The sequence below is a fragment of the Barbus barbus genome (assembly GCF_936440315.1).
Source record: "Barbus barbus genome assembly, chromosome: 13".
Taxonomy (NCBI): Eukaryota; Metazoa; Chordata; class Actinopteri; order Cypriniformes; family Cyprinidae; genus Barbus; species Barbus barbus.
In genome coordinates, this window is record NC_136741.1 from 27,641,192 (window position 1) to 27,662,987 (window position 21,796).

Below are 21,796 nucleotides of genomic sequence, written 5' to 3' on the forward strand. Positions count from 1 at the left end.
CCCACCGGTCGGAGATAAGCATTCCCCCCAGTCAAAATATTGCCGCTAGTGCTGCAAAAGATCAGAGAGGAGAGAGGGATGCTGTGCTTCTGGTAGCACCGAAATGGCCCAACCAACCATGGTTTCTAGAGTTGGTAAACCTGTCGTCGGCCCCCCCGTGGCAGATTCCAGTGAGAAGGCATTTATTGTCCCAGGCGAGCGGCACCATATGGCACCACAGACCGGAATTATGGGATCTGCATGTGTGGCAAGTCAGTATGAAGTGAATCAGTTAACTGTCTCACAGCGTGTGTTGCACACGATAACGGAACTGAGAGCACCTTCTACGAGGCACCTGTATGATTTGAAATGGAAAGTGTTTGCGAACTGGTGCGTTAGCAGGCAGGAAGACCCGATAAGCTGTGATATCCCGGCTGTTTTGACCTTCCTGCAGGAACGTCTAGATGCTGGCAGTTCTCCCTCTACACTAAAAGTTTATGTGGCCGCTATCGCTGCCTCTCATAATATGCTGGAGGGCCACTCGGTCAGTAAGAACCCCCTAATATCGTGCTTTCTTCGTGGGGCGAGGCGGCTGAATCCTTCCCGCCTGCGCCAAATGCTAGTATGGGACTTATCATTGGTGCTCAGAGCGCTGTCTGACCCACCGTTCGAACCAGCTGAGTCTAGCGACATGAAAGTGCTCTCATTTAAGACGGTGCTGCTGCTCGCCCTAGCGTGTGGAAAACGGGTGGATGATTTACATGCCCTATCAGTCAATAGTGTTTGTATGCAGTTTGGCTCAAACAGTTGTATGGTCAGACTCACGCCTAGACTCAGCTACATACCTAAAGTGCTCTCAACCCCGTTCAGGGCCCAGGTTATAACTACCCAGCTAACACAGTTACGTTGTGATGGCGTAACTGGACCGGACCATATTCATTGCAGCCTGAGAGGAGGGAACGAGACATTACGTAGACAGCCGTGTAGAAAAACCTCCTTTACAGCCTCAATAGCTCTCTCTCAGTTGAAAGATTCTGAGATATTTTGGCACCCGACATCGCTTATATAACGGCTAAGCCAGCCGATCAGGTGATTGCTCGGACACCATTGGCTATTGCAAAGCAATAGAGTGATTCAATCAGGCTTCAGCATTTCGAGGAAAAAGGGTTTCCCCATATGTAATGTCTTGTTCCCTCCTCTCAGGGAAACCAGGCTACATGAGTAACCGGAGACGTTATCTCGCGCCCCCCCTGGAGGATAACTGGGGCGCACGCACCCCGGTTGAGAACCACTGCCTTAGTAATTCAATCTGTCATACAGACACATGGCTTCAATCTAATTTGGCCTTTATTAGTTGAAAAATGTAAAATGGTGTAGTTAGTGTTTGTGGGGTAAAGGAATAGTCTGTAGGCCATTAGATGTACCAGACCCCTAAAATGCCTGCAAAGTGTCCCCTGAGAGACATAACAAGGGCCTATCTTTTTGAGTTTTTCTTTTTCCTCTCCTCTCTCACCCATTGCTTCCTTTCAATGTGAACCAGCTGTGGCGTCTGGAGCCTTTAGTGTCACCCTGTGCGTGTGTTTGAATGTGTGTTTTATTACCTGTGTTGAACCGATAATTATTTGAGGTGTTTGGAACCGGTGGCCATACGCTTTGATCTTGCTTTGCATAATCAGTTGTCTCTAAAGCGAGACCTTTAAAGTAGTTGCATTCTAGTTTGTATTAAATCATTTTGTGAAGCTAGTATACTCTGTGGTGTGATATGCTTTACTTCAACTAAAACGATTTTAACACCATTTTGTTGGTTATTTTTTCTTTACACATGCAGATTTTTATGACCTCATTAAATGAGAGACTACATGGGATATATGTAAACTAAATTGTTTATAGTAACGATTTTATTTCAAAAACAGTTCACTTGGTAGTCACAAATTATGACTGAAAATGGTACGCATTGAAGTACTCAAAATGCACATTTTTCTTTTGATTTAAAATAATAATAATAACCTCATGGATATGTTGTGTCAACTTACCAAAGATGCATGTTTACAGCATAGGTACAAGTGATATTAATAAGTATTATAATAAAGTTTTTTTGTTTTTTATATATATATATATATATATATATATATGTTTTTTGGGTTAATTTAAGCTAAATCAGGTGCCTTTACATCTAAAAGTCTTGTTTCTCTCATGGGCCTAATGTTTTATAGTTTCCATACAGGGACTTTACAGTGATTTGCCTTAACCCTGCTACACCATATGAAGAGAAATCACTCGCTGCCTGACTTTTGAGAAAGAGGCCTGCACCACAAGTAAGCTTTAGAGGAATATATATAAAATGCAAAATACATTATATTATTTATAAATTCTAGATAGAATTCTAGATTATAGAATTCCCCAAAATTATGTACAGTATATTTATAATTTGGGGGAATTCTGTCCTCAAACTTAAAAAAATAATAAAACAATACTGAAAACTAGCAGTTTTATTTTCATAAATCAGAATGCAGTAGACAAATTACACGTTTAATTCTTTATTTTATAAATTTACAATGTTATTTTTGAATTTTTACAATGAAAAGCACGAGTTTTTAACGGGTAAATTGGATTTAGTCTGAAGTCATTCATTGCTTGAATCAATAATGATCATTGCATCTATAATTTTCAGACGATATATATATACACACATGAATGTACAGAAACGTAATTTTAAAAAAATCGACCCAAGAACTATATTTACTCATCAACTTCGTCTTTCAACAAAAATCCCCATTAGTTTAAAACAATTCACCAGACATAGGTTCGCCAAAACGTTGTATTTATCTGTTTACTCTTATTAAATAATCTCTCTGAATATGTCGTTTTGTGTAATTATAAATCTATTTTTGTTGTCTTTTATTTATTTTTGACAGTGTTGGCGGTTTTATTGTAGTAAACAACAACTGTGGTTGTCATGGTGACTTTCCCTTTTTTGGCGGATCCCCTTTTTCGTTTATAGCAGCTCAAAAAAGGTTTTTTTTTTCCATAAAGTGCTTACTCTTTCCATTAACGCGAGCATTTGAAAAATACATTTACAATGGATTAAGATGTGATTTAAAGTAACCCAGGTGGCTCTTCTCCATTATTCCCGAGCAGTAGGTAATGTAATATCTGGTCAGGAAATCTCCGATTATATGATGGAGCGCACTGACGTTCATAATCCCACAAGCCTCTAGGATCGGGACAGTCCCATCCTCCTCCTATCAGGGCAGCGGGTGTTCAGCATCTCGGGTAACCCATGCGGCAGTAGCAGACGGTCTTGAACAGGCGGCAGTAGCAGAAGGCGCACTGGTCGCAGCACACGGCGTTGGGCGTCTTGCAGCTGCTCCAGAGCGGGACGCAGTTCGGCGGCGGCGGAGGTCTCTTCACATGGTTGTTGAATTTCTGAAACACGTACCAAATGAAGATGGTGCATTTCATATTTATTATTGAAAGTAACGAAGTAAACATGAGCCAATGATTAACTTGAACCGAAAATGATTTAAATGTTAGCACAAATTACGACCGTACTCTAGTTAAGACATCATTTCACCTCGACCAACTAATGTGTCTGTAAATAAACTTCTGTCAAAAGTAAGTGAACTTGGTTACCAGGGAGAAAAAAAAGTGCCTGAGAAGAGCCTGACGCGTGATGTGTGAAGAAAACAAAGATCTAGGTAAATATCACGTCATTTCCAAGCAATTTATCGTATTTAAAAATGTTATTTAATTGTGTAAAATGCTAGCTATAAAATTAGCCTTAGCAAAACAAAGGAGTGGACTAGATTATAAAAATATTTAAAATGTAATTTCCGCCACAGAATGCTGTACTAAACTCAATACAGCTATTTAAATGTTAATAAACATATTTGTATTTCCCTAAATAGACAGATAGATCAATAAATACATCCTGAAATTAAAATATTTTAAGACTGATACAAGGCGGTAGACTGAATACATATGTGAACAGTTTGTACTCTGAATTTGTTTTTTTATTAGCAGCATATTAGTTATAAAACTATTTTAAATCACCATAAACTAAATTAAACACCCTAAGATATTTTTTTGTGTGATTTTGCAGCTACTCATGATTATATTTGTGTGATACAAATGTATTAAAGTGGTAACCATAATTAATATCTAACTTTACAAACCTTTTTTGGTTTCTTTTCCGTTTTCTTGTTCTTCTTAGGAGTTTTTGAAAGCCCTTGGATAGCGGAAAACAAATAAATTAGAACATATATCATTTAAGTTTAACATTTCTAAATTAGTAACATAAAGAAATGTAAAATAGAGAATGATACATTCATACCGATGTGATTAAAAAAACAAACATAAGCAGCACTTGGCTAGACGTTTCTGTTGATCATTTTTACAGTTTATGAATGATGATGATTTGTTTCGAATAGTTTCTCTAAGAGAAAGAAGCCTTACCGACTATGAGCACAGAAGGTGCATCTGTTTGGTTATTTGCTTGTAAGCTGATGGCTGTTTGGTTGGATCTGTATTGTTCCTCCATAATCATGTGTGTGTGTACCGTAACACAGCAGGCTAAACAGAGCAGCACACAGCACAGCAACATTGACGGATTCATATTAAGACTTCACCCTGCACGAGACAGTAGTTTCAAACACAAACATCAAAAACAAAAAGCTGCAGATTTAGTAATAATCACATACATACACAAACAGAATTAGCCATACGCAAAGCTGGATGTCCAATCTTTAAAGGCTTGTGCTATTTTAAACCCCTGAACAAACAAGCAATAGACAAAACTAGCCTTTATGAATTATCTTTGAAGGTACAATTTATCCAAACAGAAGCTCAAATCGTTGTGTACATGCGCAGAAATTAGACGTAAAACAAATGTAAGCGGAAAATAATTCTGTATGCCATCGTACACATACAAAAAAACATCTATCAAAGCAGTTTAATGGTAGTTAAAATTATTTTCTATAGATTTTGCACAAAACCACTTCTCCTGCCACCAACGGAGTCATTTGTTTTTGTAGTAGGCCGAATATCATGTACCAAGAAAACAAGAAGGACTGTTATATTCCAGTGCAGTAAGTTCTATATTAATACCCACAAGTTCACAAGCAGAGCTACAGTTCCGGTTTACAGTATTTCTAGTGGCAATTCATCATGTCTCACCATGTTCAACCTCCTGTTTCTGACAACCTCCTGTTTTCTTTATATCCTCTTTCAGGGTGCATTGAAAAGCGAAACTACCCCTGGTAATCTTCAGGAGTCGGTGTTGGGAATTTACAAACTGACCTGTCCTGGTGAGTAACGGGGCCCCCTGTTTTCCCTTTGTGTAGCTGGCTTGAGATATTCCCCGCTCCCCTGCTGAGACTGAGAGAGAAATGTCAGACAGACTTTTTGGCGAAATGATAAAATTAAGCAGGGGCGGATCCACATGCCCAGATGGGACAGAGGGAGAGAGACCGACATAAAAAAAAGAGAAACGGTGAAGGATAAGTACGTGTATGAAGAGAGAGCAAGTGTGTGTGTGTATCGTGCTCCGAAAACATATTTGGACACTTAGTTCACTCTTAGAAATGTATAAATGAATGTCAGAAACACTTTTGTCTCAATGAACATAATAAACAATAGATATACAGATCAAATTAAAGCATTTGTCACTCTCCGATTGTCAAACGTTAATGGAACATGTTCATATTTAATGTGAAGAACTGCCTTAATATAAGTCTCCAAAACACCAGTTGCACAGAAAGGCTCAGAAAAGCACAGATGCCACTTGCTTTGATATTTTCTTATCTAATGCAATGACATTCAGACATCAAGTGTCCAAATACTTTTTAGGGACACTGTGTGTGTTTGTGAGGGAAAACCGAGAGAGTTATTTTTATTTTTTGTATAAAAAAATGAGACACGAGAGCCTGTTTTTCATTTGTGACTCAAATGTCATCAGATCCGATGCAGGCACATGACATAATCAGTAATTACACACAGAAAACAACAAGAATTTGCTTTGTTTTCCTCTCGGGGCAGGTATGATTGTTACAAGATCATCTGAACAAATTACCAAAAGCACATGCATTTGGACATTTATTTGATATGGATTTGTCGCATGCATGCTTTTTGATCTTTCTTCTAGTTTACGCTTCAGGTAGAGTTGCACAATATCAAGAGGCTAAATGAAGAGCTATATTTGTAAAGTGGGGAGGAACATTTTGACCAGAAGATGACGCTATAATTGCTTTCCTGAGCCCTGAAGTTCGTCTACTGAATTGAAAATCACATTTGGCCAGTGGGAAACTTGTTTTCTCTTTAGATGACTTCTCACTTCTGACTTAGACTTCTTACCTTCTGACCTTTGAGGCAAATGGTCATAACAAAATCATGTACTGGTAAACATTGTTTTCCAAATATTCTTCCAAAGGAAGGGCCCAGATGTTACAAATAGATTCAATGTGAACTGATGGTGTACAATAAACACATAAATGGGCTGATTCCATGTGCTTTAGGCTGCAATAGAAAAGCCCACACACAGATACAATACTGCTTTCTACATCTTAATAAATAGGATGGAATGAATGTAAAATATTAATTTGACAAGATTTTCTATAAAATGCACAGACCTACATTCTCATAAAAAATGTACCAAATATTTACTGGGGCGGTACTATTTCAAAAGGTAATAATAAGTACTTTACTTTTAAAGTATTCACTTGCAGTGTTGGAGGTAACGCATTACGAGTAATCAGAGTTACTTTTTCAAATATGTAACACGAGTTTTGTTTTCTCATTTATTGACTGACAGCTGTCTTGTCCTCATGTTGAGAGAAATTGGGAGTGCAGAGACATTAATGTGAGCGCTGTGTAAACTGTACGTCTAGACTAAACATGCATTTATTGATCTTATTTGGACAAAAACAGACTCCGAATTCTTCAGAATGAATAAAATGCTCATTTAGAATATGATGCTACCCTGCAATAATTAAATGTCACAAATATTCTTTATGTATTTAATTCCATTTTATTTACCAATGATCCAATTCAACCATACTAATAAGAAAAATGAGTGTTTTTTTCTTTTTTTCTTTCTTCTTTTTTTTAAATTAGCCTACTTATGCGTGAACTCTCTTCTCTCATTGCGTCCTATTCTTCTAGAATGGCAGCACAGCTGAAAGGTTTGTTTGAGGCTTCTTCATTTCACTTTTGGGGCGAAAGGCATTTACATTTGCCAAAAATATTGCAAGCCCAGCCTTGCCCAAATGAGAAAAAGTAACGCAAAAGTTACATAACACATTACTTTCTACAAAAATGAACACAGTTAGTTACTTTTTAGGGAGTAATGCAATATTGTATTGCATTAATTTTAAAAGTAACTTTCCCCAACACTAATATGTAACATTTAAGGTTAAATAAAGTACAAAGATGGACCTTTTAGCTTTAGTGCATTAGGGTACATTAGTGACATTTTTCAGAAAGTTTACATTTTATTTTTGAAGATCCTGTTTTCCTGAACAATGACATAATCCCATTACGGACATAAAAGGGTTGCAAATGCCATTTTGTGTTTACTTTAAAGTGACAAATCTGTAAAAATCTAGATTTTTCTTGTTTTTTTTGGCTGGCTCAATGTGGGACATTACATTCACGTATTCAGCGCCAAAGTATGCAAGTACATTAGGTAATTACATCCATTGTTTGCTCATCTGGATGCTGCCAGAGACTTTGACAACAGTTGTGAAATCAAAGCCATGGAAGTAAAAAAGCCAAATGAGGGAGTGCCGAACATTGCTCTCAAGAGATTTGGGAAACCTTTGAATCGTCCAGATTGAAGAGATGCTATAAAGGCTGGCTTGACAGGGTCTGGACAAGTTAAGAAAGCATGTGTTTCTTAGCCACTTATTTTCGGTCATTAACACCAGCTTTGTCTTCTGGGCTGCTTTACCTTTAACTCTCCCCCATGAGCATTCATATGGGATGGAGAAAATGTGCCCAAACTAAAGCAGAACCTACTAAGAGAAAAAACATGAAAGTTGAATGAGTTCAACATAAATTACCATGATCATGTTTTGGCTCCTTAAAAATGGTAAGACAGATCTTTGAGCGGAGTGGACATCTAAAAATTATTACATTTACTGAAGAAGAAAAAAAAGACTAATTTTAGGGCTGTTTTTGTTTCGTTTTTTAAATGTAAGACAATATACTGTATCTTCACTGCATGTTTAGTTAATTGTCATTGCTATTATAGTTACTAAACTGAAAACATGAAACAATTTTGGTTTGAAAAACAAACTTGAACTGAAATAAAATATTATATAATTTTTTTTTTTATTTAGTTTATCTTGATGTATTAAAATAACCAAAGCTAAAAGTGAAATAAAATCAATGCAAACTATATAAACATTTAAAATATAAAAAAAAAACAAAATAAGAAAAATGACAAAAACGCACAGCAAATTACTAGGGCAAACTAAAATATATAAAAAAGAACAATTCAAATGATTAATCTTGCCTCTCAAATAAATGAATGTTGTTTTAAAGATGTTTTGGTGTTATATTAAAAATATCAAACACTTTTCTGTACAATGAAAATGCATGGTGTTCGGTGGGTATCAAGTGATTTTGCTTTTATTGATTTCATTTTATTTTTTGAGAGAGAACATGCTTTGAACCGGTTTTGCACACTGTCTCGCCATGTGAGTCACGAATGTCTCACGTTTTATAGGCTGGGTGCTGAATTGCCAAGGTGATAAACTGGTTGCATAGTCAGTTTGATTTAGTTGCTAAAGAAAAGCTATATAAAGTTATATAATATATGGCATTTTAAAAATATTATTCTCTTCCACCAAAAACAATAGTTTGAAGCACATGTTTACAATTCAAGTCAATGGTTAAACATGCAGTGATTTAACATGAACAACTTTTCAGCACAGGATCTTGCATATTTTAAATTATTTGCTGCATTTATGATATTTTGTTCTCTGTAACACTTAAAATGGTTCATTTCTGTCCTTTAATTAAGGTGATTTTGGCTGCATATTCAATCTAAGAGTATCACAAATGTAACAGTTCTGAGTTTACCACTAGACATCAGAATTTACATTTATATAGACTGAACATTTAAAGGTTATTAGAGAATGAAAAAACTCAAAAATCCAAGGCACTCAAGTAGTGTGAAAAAATTAAAAAGCCTTTATTCACATGGCTTTAGAATTTAAAAACAACACATTTGTGCACCGACACGTTGCAGCTAACTCGCCTTCATCATCATATTTACAAACACACACAGAGTTCATTTAAGCAATCAGTTCATCACATCACGTACGGAACCGGTATCGAAGTAACAATGAGAGAATTACTTAGTCATAATCAATCAATTAAAATCAATTCAAAACAATATTGAAGTGAAGAGGAAAAAAACTAAACAATATATATAAATCTCAAAGTAATCTAAAAATCTATCATAATTAAAGGAAACAAAGAAATCAGTTACAAAAAAGGAGAAAAATCCAATTCTCCATTTAAACCTGGAAATTGTGTTGCTTTCAAAGTGCAAATCCAGAAAGACTCTCTCTGTTGTAAACTTTTTATCCTATCTCCTCTTCTTATTGACCTCGGAATATGTTCTATACCCACTGTTTTCAATGTACTTCAATGATTTTTATCTCTATAATGTAAGGCCATGGGATATTGAGGATTATTGAGGATTACAGATTCGTATAGCATTCTTATGTTCTGCTAATCTCAGTTTTACTTTCCTGTTAGTCATCCCTATAAAAACAACCACATGGACACTCCAACCTATACACAACAAATTAAGTATTGCAATTAATAAATGAATTTACCTGATGTTACATCAATATATATATATTTGTCTTAACCATACTGTAACAATGATTGCAATTACCACATCTGTAATTTCCCACATTTGAATATAACCAGGTGATTGGTCTTATGGGGAAAGATGACTTCTCACCAGTTTATCTTTAATAGTTGGAGCTCTTTGAAACACAATGGAAGGAGATTCTGGTCAAATATGAATGAAAAGCCAACAGATCTATCTCAGAGCCAGACCATATCAAAATGACATCATCTATAAATCTTCCCCACCTCACATTATTCTTCAAATATGGATTAGAACCCAAAAATACAAATCTGTTTTCCCAAAGTCCTAGAAATAAATTTGCATAGTTAGGGGCAAAACAAGCACCCATTGCTGTACTCCTAATTTGTTTATATAACTGATCTTGAAACAAAAAAAATATTTTTCAATGTCCATTCTGCAAGTTGTAAAATAAAACTAGCCGGTGGTTTCTCTAAATGTGATCTCCTTTCTAAATAATGTGATAATGCTTCAAGACCTTCTTCATGATCTATATTTATATATAATGATTCCACATCCATAGTAGCCAATATAGAGGTTTCTGTATTTTTCAAATTCTTAATATTTAATACATGAGTTGTATCTTGGATATAGGAAGGAAGTTCACGAACCGTTGTTTTTATAAAATAATCCACAACTCTTGGAGCTGGTTCTGTAATAGACCCATTACAACTAATTATGGGTCTCCCTGGTGGAGTTTCTACATTTGTATGTATTTTAGGCAACATATAAAAAGTAGGAATTCTAGGCTCTTTGAAAAACAAAAAATCTAATTCATTCTGTGAAATCCATCCCTCGGTCTTTGCATGTGTCAATATGTCAGTCAATTCAACTCGAATCCTCTCAGTTGGATCAGACTTCAGGGGCTGAGAGTATCACAATTCTGTAGCTGTTGCAAGGCCGTTGATCTCTGCCCCATACCACAACAGCGCTGTCTGCTCTTTTTATTACTAAATCATCATTATTAGAAAGCCAATCTGATTGCTTAATTGAACTCTGTGTGTGTTTGTAAATTGACACCCTGATGAAGGCGAGTTAGCCGCAATGCTTCGGTGCACAAATGTGTTGTTTTTAAATTATAAAGCCATGTGAATAAAGGCTTTTTAATTTTTTCACACTATTCGAGTTTTTTGATGATACGAAAGAATCCCGCAAGAGCACCGATTAATGGATTTTTTACACCCCAGCAGCACTTTTTTGCATAATTATGAATATTAGAAAATCGTTTCACCATAATGAGCGCTTTTCCTCAATCACAAACGTTGACATTTTTAATGAATGAAAATTTGCTTGTTATAATAACTGAAAGAAGCAGTATAATAATAATAAACAGTTTTATTTGATATTTTGTCAATGTGTTTTTTTGTTTTGTAAGTCACACATTCTCACTGAAATATGAGATTATTTCACAAACTGATATGTATGTGCATAATTTTATCTTATGTTATCTAAAAGAAAACTTTTTTTTTTTTTCACAATTCTAATCTTTCAGTAAAAATATTTGATACCCTTGGGTCCTGGTTTTGAAACATGAGATTTTGTAAAACAGTCTTTCAATTGTTTTAACATAAGATAACATTAGAGATATATATTCACTTGTGAAAATGAAGTGAAGAAACAGAAATGTCCACATCACAGAAAAGACGTAGTATATTTTCAGTATATAATGGTAGGAACTGACACCATATAAACTGTGATGAGTGATTCTACATGTGTTTCCATTTTCAGCATATAGTTGAAGCTATTATGTTGTTTGGTAATAACGGGTAGAGAAACCTTTGATTTCAACATCTTACATTTAGTTTCAAAGCCTTATTGCGATCCAGTTTCAGAAATCACAGAACAATATGTCTCTGAGATCAGTGGAAAACTGCCTGGCATGTGAATAAGTGCCCACAGACTCCAAATAGCAGCACTGTTCACTATCTGTCAAATCTGTCTACCTGATTTAAGGTTTTGCAGACTTCTCTCTATTCTCCAAAACCTATGACACTGTATATTTTCAGCTTCATCGGTGCTAAAGCTATACACATAAACATGGGCCTATAATGAAAATAAGACGTCTTGGCATAGCTTCAGTGTTTTGATTAGTAATGTGTATATGTTCTTTTTCCAGTCTTAAGACAAGGCTCAGGCTCTGCGAGAACTACAGTAACAAAGAGATTTATTACATTAAAAATACTTTTGTAATTTTACAACCCTCAAAAGCAATAATTTCAAATTTGTGAAGCGATTAGCTGAATGTAAAACATAGATATATGATCAAATGAGGACCTCATGTAACCTTCATGATGAAAATAACTCAAATTAAGACAGAGAGAGTGAGAGAGAGAAGGAAAAATAAAACAAATTACCTTCTGCACTTATCAGATTTTCCCATGGTCTTCCCTCCCATGCTAAAAAAGCATAAACGAATTATTTCGTAAACAGATTTAATATATTTTCTGTCACTTCACAGCTTGTGGTAAGAGTGCATCAGCTCTTTTACTGAAAATCGAGCTGCTCTGAGCAAATGTAGTATGGAGAATGCATACATTAGCAGCGTTCCACCCCTTATAATATACATTATACATACCCTAAAAAACCGCTCCTGATACACTGCTGGGCCTCCAGTATACCGTCTGTGATATATTACAGGGGAGACCATGGCTAGCTGGGATTCTTGATACTCTAGATACACAAACCTGAATGGCTTAAAACGGCACAACTGAAACCAAACATTAAACAAAGACATTATGCAATGGTTTTGGGTTAAGACCATTTTAATTTAAGTTTTTAACTAAGTTTTGAACCTAGAACTTAGGAACTAGGTTATATATATATATATATATACTACTATTACTTGGAGTAACATAGTAAATATATACATATAAAATGAGAGATGCAAAGATCTGCAGCAATTTAAAAATCCTTGAATGTCAGAAACCTCTCATGGCTGATGATCTCACGTATCAGGAAACGTTTCAGGTGTTTAGGAAAGTACTGTGGTGGTGTTTGCTGCTATTCATAGGACTATTTTGGCGAGAAAATAAGTGAAAATGACCATTTACCCCTGTGGCTGTATTTGATCTTACAAGTGAAAAGTTCACATTTATTTGAACTCTTGATTGGAAGAAGTAACATTGTAACATACTGCAGATAGCATTGTTATGAAAAAGAAGACCATAAGGAGGGAGCATGAAAGGGTTTTAGCTGTCTGGGAGCCAGAAATCCCACTGCAATTTTAAACAGATTACAGGAATAAAATGGTTTGCAAGCTATTATGAACAATAAAGAAAAAAGCACCAGGTCTGGGTTGTCTCTGGTGGAAGGGTTTGAGAGTATTATAGCATACAAGTAAAATACTGCAGAGGCATGATGTTTTCCCCTCTTCAAGCGATGCGATATAGAAAACAATTTGGGCATTATTTCCAAAGATTTATTGTATCACATAAGAATCTATCTTTGTTCATGCAAGCTCAAGGGTTTTGGTTCATGAGCTCCAATAATTTGATCAAACATGATATGGAGGGACCAAAGAGTTCTGTAATATCATACATGCCTGCTGAGATGCTGTAGAAATCACAACATTTTGTGCCACAGTTGTATTAGTTTAATGTGGTAATATTATACTTCGAGACACATTAAGTAACAAACGTTGAAACAACAGATGTCTCTAGTCTGCCTGACCAAAACTACAACAACCATCATGCAACGCGCCTACAAACGCGCATGCGTACGGAGCTCCGCCCGGCCTGGCGCAGGCAACGCGTTTATCGAGGAAGGGAGTTTGTGTAGAATAGCCTATAATAACGTTATTTTAGCTTCCTGCGTTTTCACTACAAGCCGAAACCATGTCAGGAGACGAGGTTAGTAAACAGTCGTTGTTTAGGAAGATTCATTGTTGTCATGAATTTATTTAGTCATTCAAAAGAGAAGGGCAATTGGGCCTACCAGTAAAGGCTGTGAGGAAACACATGCACAGCTCGTCTTTTCTAGATATTTTTGTCATTTGTCAGCTAGTTGGATAGCAAACAGCTTACGTTTCTCTAATTGTTTTGCCATTTTATTGAAAAAACGTTATTGGTACTTCCGTGGAAGTTTACATATGATACCATGTTCTTTGAACATTTACCATGGTAATATCATAGTTGTTTGGAGGTTGCAAAGACATGCTGTTTTGGACGAGTATGGTACTTTTTTTTTTTTTTTTTTTAAGTAATACAGTTTCTGTGGTACTACCATGGTTTCTTTGGACATTTTCTGCTACTTTACTGTGTTTTTTTACACATAACATGGCATTACCATGGTGTTCTTGAAGAATGATGTAATTATACTATGGTATATGAATATGGAGATTATTTAATTAAGCAGTAACTCATACAAAACGTGCCCCAATGTAATAAAGAACCATGATATTCTTGGAGTACTTGCAAATACCATGGTACAAACCCTTCAGCACCATGGTATATATACAAACCTGTGTAAAGAAGATTCCACTTTAATGATAACATTTAAACTGTTTTATGATGCTTTAAATGAAATCTTGAGTTCATCTACTCCAGATAATTGATTGTTTTTATTGTGCAAACCAAAATTAAGATTAAAAGCTCAATCATTTTGTGTTTTTGAAACTAATCATGGTTGACGTTATCTTAGAGAGCTTTAGTATGATTAGTTGTGACTAGTCTTGTTAGTTGACGATTGCTTGCTTAATTATGACCTTTTTGATGTCCGTTGACAGCCTCTGTTCAGTGTCATCTCATTATTAAACTCGTGCTCTGGTCCTTCTAGATGATATTTGATCCCACTATGACCAAGAAGAAGAAGAAAAAGAAGAAGCCTTTCATGCTGGAGGAAGATGGTGGAGAGGGAGATGAAGGCCAACAGTTGGAAACGAAGGAGATAGAGGCTGACGGGGCTGAGGAGAAAGAGTTCGATCTTGATGAAGATGAAGGGAGGAGGAAAGGTAAAGCACATCATGATTGTATTCTGCTTTAATGCTGCCGCTTTTTGATTGCCTAGATAAATAGCTGTAGTAATACTGAATAGAGAACACAAAGCCAGATTATTATGGGCTTTTCCACCTGCCTGGCTAGTGAATGCCCATTCTTCCCCATTTTATCTTACCTGGATGCTGCACACTGATGGTGTTTGAGGAGAGACCCCCCCCTCATGTAAATAAATGCCTCATTCATACCAGCCGTTTTGATTTTTATAATATACTACAAAATATTTCAAATAACTCAAATGTATATTTGATTTCGAACAGATGCTTAAAGTGATTTCAGGTGTCCAAAACATAAGTTCTCTATTTTTACAATAATAACAAATTGCAATAAATTACAAGAACAAATTTCCCTAAAAGGGAACTTTTTTGCACAAAATGAAGGGATGTTTTTCTCAAAATGAAAACAAGAACATTTAATGTTTTTCTTTTTGCATCAGGATAACAATGCATGATGATAAACAGCAATATTTGCATGTAAATGACAATTCTTCAAATCTGTGTTTTTGAAACAATTAACACAGATTTGACAGGACTGAATTGTCTGAATATTTTCCAGTGTGCAACGGGCTTAAGTAATGTAATGGCCACGTTAAAACAGATTAAAAACTAAGGCTGTGCAATTAATCAAAATGGTAATTAAATCATGATGCGAGCATGTGCATTTTCTAAAGCGCAGAATGCAAGACTTCTCACGGTGCATATCCACTGGTGCAGAGTGAGTGTTTTCGGTTCATTACTGCGGGAGTTGGGCTTTGAGAGCAGCTAGAAGTTCAGAGATGCTCAACTTTATGAAAATAATCAATGGCAAAGCGCAGAACGTCAGACAATCACTAGGATTTGTTCTAAGCAAGTAGTTGCGTCTTACGGGTGTTTAAACTATGCTGATTATGCTCATGTTTCTGCTGGATTAAAAAAATTGCAGTTTGGATGTGTATTTACTTATGAATTGGCTTTGTTTAAATGTTTATTAAAATGACACTGTATTTTGGGCATTCACAAAGGAAGTTTGCATCTTTCCTACTGTAATTGCATGTTATTATTATTATTATTATATTGCCCTTTCTGTCTCTGTTCTAGTTTCAGTTATTTGAGGGACTTTTTTGTCTGGCTTGTTTTTTTTAAATTGTTTTGATGTTTACCTATATTTGTATTGTTTTGTCTGTTCTAGAGACATGTTGTTACAGCTTTTTGATAAAGCTCTAATCGGTTTCCTTTTGAAATATGTCATAAACACCGAAAGGCATTCTTAAATGTAAAGCAAGGAAATATTGTCCCAAAGTCTTGATTAAAATCAGAATTGTAACCGTGTATGTATATGTATGTATGTGTATATGTATGTATGTGTATATATATATATATATATATATATATATATATATATATATATAACATGTTTTTCTTTATCGCACAGCCCTATTTAAAAGTGTCTTGTTCAATCGACAATGAATAAATAAATATATCCAATATATAGCCCAGCTTTTCTTTGCACACTGAATGATTATTGAAATGTGAAAAATTATCCAAAAAGTGTGGCTTATTTGATTTGATTTTGGTGATTTTCCAGAAACATCAGATGACCTGGATGACTTAAATTTCTTCAACCAGAAAAAAAAGAAAAAGAAGTCCAAAAAAGAGAAGATTTTTGAAGCCGAGCTTGAAGAAGGAATGAAGGTCAGTCGATTGTTTGCACATGTATAGTTGTTAAACTCGATTGTTTTCGTGTCTGTAATGGCTTTTCACATCGAAAGATGTTTTGACCACGAAAGCGTTATCCTTCAGTGGCCTTGGATTCCTTTGAAAAATAAATTGATGTCTGAGCCTACACATCAGATTCTCTTTGTGTTTGAAGTTCGATCTGTTCAGCACTGACGGCAGTCATGCATCAACTTATACTAAATAAATTTCCAAAGGAGCTGAAGATTGAAACGGAGCCATCAGAGACACAAGAGGAGGATGACTTAATGCTGCCCACGAAGAAGAAGAAATCAAGAAAAGTCAAAGATTTTCAAGAGGACACAGACAGTCAAAGCAAAGATGATGGTAAGTGCCTTAGTAGGATATTTTTCTGTAAATAACTATAATGCTGGCTAATTCTGTGCTGTTTGTGTGAAAGGTGTGGAAGATGAAGACAGTAAAAACACGGATGATATCACATTCAGCACACAGACGGGCCCTGCCTGGGCAGGAACGGAGAGGGATTACACATATGATGAGGTAAATGGGCACATTTATTACTGGACTTGGCATTTCAGAACATATGCGCTTGTTTCAGGTGATAACTTGACAAAGGGCCAGAACCTGCTGCCATCTGGTGCATTTGCTGGCAGAATAGCTTTTCTCTGTTAACTTCTCTTTTCTGAGACACGTTTGGCATCATTACAGCTGGTGTCAAGATGATATTTATTAGATGTATAAAGTTCTCGTCAAGTTCACACAGGTGTAGTTCATCACATAAACTGTGGATATGTAACGTTTGAAAGTCAGAATGTGTCTCAATGCTTACACATGATGTCTTTATTTTAAACAGTAGCTTATACATGTATTATGTGTGTTTTTATTATTATTTTTTTTAACACGCATGGCTTGTTTTGCTATATTATGTTATGTAATGACAGTCATACATCACGTATGTGATACGTGTCCAAGTACATTTTGGATCCACTGTATATTTAAAGGAATAGTTCACCCAAAATTGGGTGCCGATAAAAACATCACAGTAATCCACACGACTCCAGTCCATCAATTCCATCAAAACAAATCCATCATTTAGACGTTTTGTGTCCTTTATCCATTATATTGTTTTGATCAACAAATGATTATTTTGGGTAAACCGTTCCTTTAATAAAGTTCTGTAAAAGGTACTTTTATTTTTCTGATATTAAGCATATCGGCTGACTGAACGTGTTTGATCCCCTTTGGAAAGTTGAGACTAAATAATCATTGGAGTGTGTTACTTTTAGTTTGTTCCTTAATAAAGATAATGGCTGCTTGCATCTGCTCTCATTATTATTGATAATATCACCTTATTTTAGCTTTTGAATAGAGTCTTTAACATCATGCGGGAAAAAAACCCAGACATGGTGGCAGGAGAGAAGAGAAAGTTTGTGATGAAGCCGCCTCAGGTTGTCAGGGTCGGCACAAAGAAGACCTCCTTTGTAAACTTCACAGACATCTGCAAACTGTAAGTCTAAACTAGAAATGGTCAAGCTGTTTTATAGAGCCGTAATGAAACTCTTGATTTTCTGGAGTTGAGTTTGATTTGCTCCAAGTTGTTTTTCTGAATGTTCACTCCTCATAACACTCATATTGTGTAATTGTAAAATGCCCATTGTTGGGCTTTTCATATCTGCCAACAAATAATTAAATCGTATATTAGCGCACACAACCTTTATTTTGTATGGCACTTTACCTTGATCTTTTTTTTATTTTCCCAGGTTGCATCGACAACCAAAACATCTTTTGGCTTTTTTGCTGGCTGAGTTGGGCACAAGGTGAGTTTATTTCTTTTTTCTGAGAACTGTTAAATATGCTTGATAAACTTGATATGCTTGCTATCTAGCATACAATTAGCACTGCATGGCAAGTAGCTCTTCTACCTCCAGCAAACCTAAAAATGTGATCCGTTAAACTGATGTTTAATTTATTGCAGTAAATATTAATAAATAATTCTTGCAATAATGTTTTGGAATAACAAATGTTTGTATTGAAATTGTATTAATTAATTTTATAAGTGTGTTTTTTTTTTTTTTATATTTAAGTAAATTTTATAAGTTAAGCATCTCTTAACTATTTGCTTGACGAAGAAATACTTAATTTTTTTAATGACGTATTTAAGGCCTTTTTATGCCCTGTTTGTGGAAAGAGCCTATAATGATCTTCTGTCTATATGTAATCTCTAAGTGAACTATTATTTTGTTTTATGGGCAGCACCACTCAACCAATGGTTGTTTTCCTTCATCGGATGATCATTAAACATTATTTTTCCTGCGTCTCTGCGACTGAAACCCTCCACCAGAACCCTTCATTTGCACGTTTTGCTGGAGGCGTTTCACAGGATGTCAGGGAGAAACCTGAATCAGTTGAGAAAGGCATTGCTGCTCTAGAGCGACTGACCCCGTGATGCTTTCAGAAGGCATTATTAAAAGATAAGCAGGCTGATTTCAGCAGGCTCATTGTATCTCAGAGAAGACGCATGAAAGGAAACCGATCGATTTTGGTTTTGAAAGAGAGCAGAATTCTTTCTGTAGCTAGAAACAGGAACTGTGCGATTTGGAAACAATAGAAATTAATTGGTGTAAGATTAGCCTTTATTAATTTTTTTTATATTTAGATATGCACTAACCACTGTTTTGACTTTTCAGCGGATCCATAGATGGAAACAATCAGCTCGTCATCAAAGGCAGATTCCAGCAGAAACAGATAGAGAATGTCTTGAGAAGATATATAAGTGAGTGTTTATTTTACTGGTGAATTAAAAAAAAAAAAAAGTTCTTAAAGACAGTATTGCTCTTTAAATTGCATAAGGGGTTCACTGAATAATAAAATAATGATTTTTATACTTGTATTACAAATGCTTTTTAAATAAATGTTATCTACACAAACCTGCACTAAGCAGTGTGTTTTTGTGTTGCAGAGGAGTATGTGACGTGCCACACGTGTCGGTCTCCTGACACAATCTTGCAGAAGGACACGCGTCTGTATTTCCTGCAGTGTGAGACGTGTCACTCCCGCTGCTCCGTCGCTAGCATCAAGACTGGATTCCAGGCCGTGACGGGCAAGAGAGCACAGCTGCGTGCCAAAGCCAACTAACGCCTGTCCCTCCTCCATCACACACCTGCGCTCCACCACCAAACTCAACAAATCCACTCACGCAGGTTACTACCCCGTCTGCTCAGGAAGATCTTGGCCATCTCAAATGCATCATTTCCTTTCCTTCAGCTCTTCTGAGCTCTGAAATGGCCTATGCCCAGGAAGAGAGTGTTGATTTGTTCAGTCTGGCCGTGGAGCAGAGAGAGCCTGGACGATTTTATGAATGAACTGGTGGAGAAATTTGTTGCTGTATTACCTTCAGAAAAACAATTGAAATAAAACGCATACCAGCTCGGCAAACACGTGCAGCGTATGTTTCTGGGAAGGCGTATTGCTTTACATTTAGAGAGGTTGAATGTGATTGAGAAATGAGCCTGATAATTGGCCTGAAATGTACTGTGGTATAGTATGATTGTGAACAGATGCTAATAAAAGATGAATATGTGTTGACTGAACATTTCTTAAAAGAACTGGAAGTGTTTTTAAATAAGAAAAATGCAGTAGCCAGTTTGTACTTTTCCATAATTGAAATTAATTAGGTTGCTCATTCTCTAGATTTACTGTTTTTGATCTCATCTCATTGTTTGATTATACAGATATTTAAACACCCCCCCCCCCCCCCAAAAGTCATTTTAAGGCATTTCAATCACTTTTTGTGATTATTTTGTTAGTTATTTTGTGCTCCATGTTATACAGCTGTTTGAGAGAAAAAAAGTAATTAAAATTTTACTGTAATTTTATTCTACTAAAACAGTTCTCATTGAATGTTAACAAATGACAACTAAATTAATAAAGGGTATTATAATGGGTGTTTTAATCTTAAAATGAAATTGCTCAGAACTGATAATTACCCTAAAAAATGTGAAATCGACCTTTGTATAGCCTTTACTGTGCATCGGTCCAAACGAATCCAGTTTTTGCCTGTTTAAGCTCCATAGAGCCTCAAAATCCCACTGACATAAATCAAGGAATGTTATTCTGACACCCAGCATTCCAGTGTATTCCTATACATGTGATTCTCTACAGCGCCGTGGGCCTCTTTCTGTAAACCAACACACTGCTCAAAGTATGACAGCTGACCGAGTTTGATGTGTCAGTCAGTCATCCCGGAGCAAAACACATTATGAAGTAAATATGAAACACGACCCTCATCAGTGTGCACAATATGAACAGAACTTTACACCCCATCTCTCGTCCAATACACTTGATGTGGTGCAAAGGCCTTTTCGCCTCGTGTTCTGGAGAAATCACTAGCACCGGTATAATTGCTAAATTGCTACCTAATGCAAGTTCTGTATTAACTGGCATCTGTAGAGTACGTACCTGGCTATTTTCAGTGTTTTTGTGTTGAAGTAGTTCATGTGTTTTGGCCGTGATTAAAGACATTACCAGCTCCAGGGACTAGAAGGAGAGTCATAACAGCAGCTTTTGGTTAACATCACTCACTTACGAGGTGACACAGGGATGAATAATGAGCGGAGTTTCTTGACTGACCCGGACAAGGCTGTCTCTTATAGCACTCCAACACATTTCCTCCCATGCAGCAAAGTAACATCCGTCTGGCTGCTATGCACAAAGCTGAACTTTTTAGCCGAATTTAGTTTATTTGTTGCCAATAACGCCTTAAACTGATTCAGAAATGTCTCTCTGTCATTATCTTTAATTATAGCTGGCGTAATGTCTTGCAGCCTGAATGTGAGATACTGTAAATCACATGTAAAACCAGAATCCCAACCACTGGCATATATCTTTCTTAAGTTATGTCTTTATAACTTTATTTTTTCTCTAAATTCAGAGGCATGTTGCATCAACAGCCATTGTATTAAAACTGTCTTAAAGGGACAGTTCACCCAAGAAAAAAAAAATTCTGTCACAATTTACTTACCATGTCATTCCAAAGCTGTATGGCTTTCCTATGGAAGCCCATTTGTGTCACAAACTAACAAAATAAAATGGGTCATTGTGGCGTTTCAGACTTTTTCTTGCATTTCTATATAAAAACTTACAATTCTGAGAAGAAAAAAAAAATCTGAATTTGAGACTCAAAGTTTTGACACTTTTTTTAGTAGTCAGAATCTTCAGAATCAGAATCTTGCAATTCTGATATTTTTTTCTCAAAAATCGAAATGTACATG

At 35.9% G+C, this 21,796-nt stretch overlaps 2 protein-coding genes across 4 annotated transcripts; one reads left to right on the top strand and one right to left on the bottom strand.

Annotated features, from left to right (window-relative positions):
* Positions 1 to 2,508: 2,508 nt before the first annotated feature.
* Positions 2,509 to 4,594, bottom strand: asip1 (agouti signaling protein 1; the record flags this gene model as incomplete). Its single annotated transcript, XM_079432428.1, has 3 exons — positions 2,509 to 3,405; positions 4,155 to 4,207; positions 4,435 to 4,594. 3 exons carry the CDS (start codon positions 4,592 to 4,594, stop codon positions 3,241 to 3,243), a joined length of 378 nt encoding a protein of 125 aa, XP_079288554.1. The 3' UTR covers positions 2,509 to 3,240.
* On the top strand, positions 2,947 to 21,635 carry LOC306879459 (eukaryotic translation initiation factor 2 subunit 2-like). Of its 3 annotated transcripts, XM_079432414.1 has the most exons (11): positions 3,227 to 3,393; positions 3,596 to 3,677; positions 5,210 to 5,285; positions 14,636 to 14,810; positions 16,417 to 16,523; positions 16,763 to 16,892; positions 16,966 to 17,066; positions 17,885 to 18,033; positions 18,287 to 18,343; positions 19,214 to 19,299; positions 19,486 to 21,626. In XM_079432414.1, the coding sequence occupies exons 4-11, from the start codon at positions 14,636 to 14,638 to the stop codon at positions 19,659 to 19,661; spliced, it is 981 nt and encodes a 326-aa protein (XP_079288540.1). In that variant the 5' UTR covers positions 3,227 to 3,393; positions 3,596 to 3,677; positions 5,210 to 5,285; the 3' UTR covers positions 19,662 to 21,626. The 3 variants fall into 3 exon arrangements, with proteins under 3 accessions (XP_079288539.1, XP_079288540.1, XP_079288538.1); XM_079432413.1 differs by having other exon boundaries at positions 2,947 to 3,677; positions 19,486 to 21,635; XM_079432412.1 differs by lacking the exons at positions 3,227 to 3,393; positions 3,596 to 3,677; positions 5,210 to 5,285 and adding an exon at positions 13,572 to 13,710.
* The last annotated feature ends 161 nt before the right edge of the window (positions 21,636 to 21,796 follow it).

Coding starts and splice junctions, on each gene's coding strand:
- LOC306879459 (XM_079432412.1), top strand. Junction 17,067..17,884: donor GGGATTACACATATGATGAG/GTAAATGGGCAC, acceptor ACCTTATTTTAG/CTTTTGAATAGAGTCTTTAA. Junction 19,300..19,485: donor TGTCTTGAGAAGATATATAA/GTGAGTGTTTAT, acceptor TTTGTGTTGCAG/AGGAGTATGTGACGTGCCAC.